Source organism: Austrofundulus limnaeus, unplaced genomic scaffold (assembly GCF_001266775.1).
Source record: "Austrofundulus limnaeus strain Quisiro unplaced genomic scaffold, Austrofundulus_limnaeus-1.0 Scaffold816, whole genome shotgun sequence".
NCBI classification, from domain to species: domain Eukaryota; kingdom Metazoa; phylum Chordata; class Actinopteri; order Cyprinodontiformes; family Rivulidae; genus Austrofundulus; species Austrofundulus limnaeus.
In genome coordinates, this window is record NW_013953218.1 from 179920 (window position 1) to 185085 (window position 5166).

The 5166-nt window shown below is 36.6% G+C and overlaps 1 protein-coding gene across 1 annotated transcript in view; it reads left to right on the forward strand.

The window, feature by feature from the left end:
* The window catches only part of LOC106532703 (zinc finger protein 2-like), a 15738-nt gene extending 11525 nt beyond the window's left edge, over window positions 1–4213 (forward strand). The window contains exon 2 of the mRNA XM_014028826.1: window positions 3029–4213. Coding sequence (XP_013884280.1) covers window positions 3029–3768 — 740 coding nt within the window. The 3' untranslated portion in view covers window positions 3769–4213. The remainder of the gene's footprint in view (window positions 1–3028) is intronic.
* Window positions 4214–5166: the final 953 nt, after the last annotated feature.

A 5166-nucleotide genomic window follows, 5' to 3' on the forward strand; every position in this document is an offset into this window, starting at 1 on the left:
GAATGTTTGCCTTTCCTCGAGTTTGTCGCCATTCTTCTACTCTTCCAGGCAAGAATCACTCAGGGGTCGAGTCCGGACAGACCAGATGCTCAAAACAGCAAGGACATTTAGTAGAGAACCATAGAATGAACAAGTCGGAGCGGGAGTCACGCGACACACGTCTCACTCCTCCGCCATCTTGCCCCGCCCTCTGTAATAACATTCTTTTTATGTGTTCTTTTCATACATTGATAAAATTATGAATAAAAGAAGATTATTATTTTTATTATCAGATTAATAAGACGAAAATATCTCTTTACTGTTTAAGAAAACATGTTATGACTAACTTGAACAGAGTTCTGTCTCTTTAAAGGAGGCCTTCTGAGCAAAGTCAAAGACAGGCTGTTTTTTCCACCCCTAGGTGACCACTACAAATGTAAAACTGCATTGCATATAAGCAGTGCTTCTAAGGCTGAGTTCACCTGAAACTCATCAGACTGAAGAAGTCTCTTGGCGAGAGACGAAATGTTTCACTAAAGAAGGACCCATCCAGAGGACCTACCTCTCTGACCTACTTCTTCTATTCTCATGGGATCTTTGCATTGACTTCCATTCATTTACCAGACATTTCTAAAGCCTAACCCACCAACAGTATTTTCCCCAATGGGGACTCGGCTATAATTTAAGTTCAGTGGTGAGTTTTAATCTATTATTTAGGTGTTTTTAATCAGTTAAACTCTATTTTAATGACAAGAATTAGGAAACTGAAGCTAGTAAATTACAGAAATTGGTCAATTCAAACATTTAAAGTAGTACTGATTGTATTATTAGCAAGGATAAAATGTTAATTTTTTAGAGTTTCAGTATTTTTTTCATAAAACAGTGCTTCATGGGCAGAGAACTAACTTTTAACAATGGGATCATGGAAAGAACAATTAGTCATCTGTTAATTCATTCATGCTATTTCATTATATTTTCTTGACTTTTTGCTGACTTCAGGTGACAGTAAAAATAACCCAATACTTAATCCATCAATATTTAATCCATGTCCATGTCTGTTGATGTAGGAGCTGTTAGATTCAGCAGGTAGAGTTCTGTCAGGTGAGCGGTGAAGGTGCTGGGCAGGTGTGAATGAAATAAAAAATGTTTACTCAAATTAATATTTATTTTGAGTACATTCTAGTCAGCTGTGTGAACTTAATSAAAGGAATTATGGATCTAAAAGCATAATYTACAGCATGATTAACATTATTTCTAGAAAGTGGTAGAAATTGTTTTTCATTATTAGGATTTGCCTGATTAAATAAAAGTCAATAAATAAATCTGTCAATTCATCCATCATTAGATTTCTGATCAGTTCCAAACATCCACGTATCAGTTTTTCTTAATCTTTACAGGATGATAAAACTGATGAAAGTTATATTTTATATGACTACTGTTTGACACAAAGGCTGCATGATGTCCATTTGTTCTGAGTAGACCTGTCATTTAATTAGAAAAATAAATGCCTTTGATCTGTTCATTGTGTAGTTAATATTTTAAACACGCAGATGCTTGGCACAATGACATGTTACAAATAAAACTAAATCAAGAACAAACAATATAAAATAAAATTCTCCTCTAAAGTCATTGTTTGGGATAAATTGTCACCTTAATTTCATTATCTGAGCCANTACAGCATGATTAACATTATTTCTAGAAAGTGGTAGAAATTGTTTTTCATTATTAGGATTTGCCTGATTAAATAAAAGTCAATAAATAAATCTGTCAATTCATCCATCATTAGTTTTTTGATCAGTTCCAAACATCCACGTATCAGTTTTTCTTAATCTTTACAGGATGATAAAACTGATGAAAGTTATATTTTATATGACTACTGTTTGACACAAAGGCTGCATGATGTCCATTTGTTCTGAGTAGACCTGTCATTTAATTAGAAAAATAAATGCCTTTGATCTGTTCATTGTGTAGTTAATATTTTAAACACGCAGATGCTTGGCACAATGACATGTTACAAATAAAACTAAATCAAGAACAAACAATATAAAATAAAATTCTCCTCTAAAGTCATTGTTTGGGATAAATTGTCACCTTAATTTCATTATCTGAGCCAAAGCAGTGAGTTTAAAAACAGGATGATTCAACTAGAATCTGTCTCTAATTTAGTTATTTAATCAAGTGTTTTATGTATGTAAAAGTAGGTTTGGGAACCTSGTAAAATACACCAGAATGCAGGAAACTGCATCTACTAATTTCAAAATTTTCTGGGGGAGGACCCCCAGACCCCCAACTAATGCCCCCTCACACACATTACAATGATTCTGATGCTCATTACTAAACATTAGATAGGATAAACCAACACACCTGTAGTGCACCACCTGTGTACCACAAAACTGAACTGTGTTCTATGAAACTAGTTGATTGTCAAACTGAACTCCTGGTGAGATTAAAGAGCTTCTACAGTAGTATAATTCAGGTGAACATCATATATGTGTGATTGAGTACACGTTATTGCTCCACAGCAGAAACATTTACTTTGTTGTTTATGAAGTGTGAAGAGGCAGGTTTTGATCGATGAATACAAAATACAAAAATATTACATGCGAGTGCTACATCTTTGCCTAGTTTTTTATACATACAAAAATTGGGCTGGTCTTGGCCATTAAACTCCAAGGCTGAAAAGTTTCCCCACTCAGCCCCCGGGCTATAATTCTTCACTTCACCATCTGTGTTGCAGCTTCCAGTCTCCAAAATGAGCGTATGCATGGGTTAGAGCTGGCTAAGTGACCACACATTTTCATGTCAGGTTTGAGTTTTATAAATCCCAACCTTTGTGTGAAAAATGGCAAATGCAAGTTTCTGGCCCCATTTTGTGTGACGCAAGCTTTATAAATGCCACCCCGGGTTCTAAGTGAGCTCTGGATCCAGTTTAGCTCTAAAACCTGTTTGGTTATAAACACAATTGTTACCTGAGCAGTCCAACAAGAGATGTACTGAATGTGTGAATWTAAAGCTACAGTTCTCCTTTAATGTCCTGTTCATGTTTCAGTGGTTCCTGAAGGTGTTCATCTGCGGATTAAAGAAGATCCCGAAGAACAGAACCCTGATGTGGACCAGCAGGACCAAGAACACCTCCAAATAAAAGAGGAAGAGGAGGAACTGTGGAGCAGTCTGGGAGCAGAGCAGCTCAATGTGAAGGAGGAGACTGATGCCACCAACTTTACGTTCACTGCAGTTCCTTTGAAGTCTGAGGATGATGAAGATAAACCTCTGTTCTTACAGCTTCATCAACACCAAGCTGAAGTCAGAGATCTTCCAACCAGCAGCTCAGCTCAGGATTCTGACTCCTCCGAGACTGAAGTCAGTGAGGATGATGAAGAGGATGATGATGTGAACAATCCTGACTCTCAGCTTAAACACGTAGCAGAGACTGGGTCAAAAACTGAAGACACTGATAAAGACTGGGAGCCATCTCCCAGCAGGGTTCCAGAATCAGGCGTAAAAAACCACAAAAATGAACAGAAGCTGTTGTGTTGTGAGCTGTGTGGGCTATGGTTTAACACAAAGGCCAGTTTAAACACACACATGAGGAGCCACACAGGACAGAAACCATTTTGTTGTGAGCTGTGTGATCAAAGGTTTACTGAAAAGGGCAGTTTAAACATACACATGAGAATCCACACAGGACAGAAACCATTTTGTTGTGAGCTGTGTGATCAAAGGTTTRCCACAAAGAGCAGTTTAAACAGACACATGAGAATTCACACTAAAAACAAAGCACTCATGTGACTCCTAAGTTGAAACCACACAGAAGGAATCATCCGTTTGTCTTTACACATGCTTCAGATAAATTAAGACTATGTTGCTTTTTAACAAGTTATGAAAGTCCAGATGATGATGATGATGATGATGCCATGGATCTGGAAACTTTAATATGTTAGTTGACAGCATTGGAGTGATTACAGACACACCTGTGGACACATTTTAAAGCTGACCCTAAACACTGTTTCTTTGTGTGAGACCCCAGGAACAATCAAAAGAAATCAGTCCTGATATCAGGAAGAAAACTGTTGACCTGCACAACTCTGGTTCATCCTTGGGTGTGTATGAATGCTAAAGTTAATGGTCCAAACTGAAAAGAGCAGTCTACAAATCTGAGTCAGTTCCACTAGTTTTGTCAGGGAGAACCAGACAAAACTCCAGCAAACTACTCAAATAAACTTGTGGAAGGATACTGTTGTGGAAAATATTTATTAACGGGCAGAAACACATGAATAAAAGAGAGTGCACTGCGCAGATGGTCATGATGATTTAATAAAAGGTTTCACAAAGGGCAAGATGAGCCGTGAGGTGAACAGGGGAAATCAGACCCTTGAGCACCACCGCAAACTGACTAGCATAGCCACAGGAAATGGTATATACATGCAGGCAGAGCACAAACAAGGCAATGACAGAGTTACAGGTTTTCAGTAGGATCAAAATGAGAACAGACAGTGGTGTCTTTCAATCATAGGTACAGATTATGATAAATCGTAGCAGTTATCAAAGAGATACAGAATAGAATGTCAAGGCAATTGTGAACATAATGATCAGGCAGAGTTATATAATTATTTCTAGCACACTCCCCTCCTCTTGTTCATTCATTGAAAAACTAGATAAGGGAAAATAATTATATACTGGCTTAACAAAAATGTAAAAGAAACAACAATAAATGCAATTTAAAATAAGTTAAACAGATCAAATAAGAAAAGATTATTGAAACAACTCAATAAATCAATGAAATGAATGTCAAAAATTTAAAGCAACTCTAATGGCCTAAAATTTAGTCAACACCTCAAATGTAATCTTCTTCCTTGCAAATAGATCTTTTAGCCGCAGATGTCCCAAGACWTACTTTGAATGTGGGTGTTAATCAAATAACAGCTAATTGGCATATGTGATTGAATTCACATAAGAACTTTAATCAAAGTAAACCTGGACAAATCAATTAGAATAAAAGCTTAAGGCCTTAACTCTTAAAACAGACTGAGTAAATGTAAATAGCAAACGATAAATAGAACCACAACAATTTTATGAACTTAAGAGTAAAYGGAAATAATGTCATCAAAATGTGTAAAATAAGTTTCCACTCCATTCAGGAAAACTATATTCCATCCCAACAATCAATCAACAATCCCACCTCTCTGG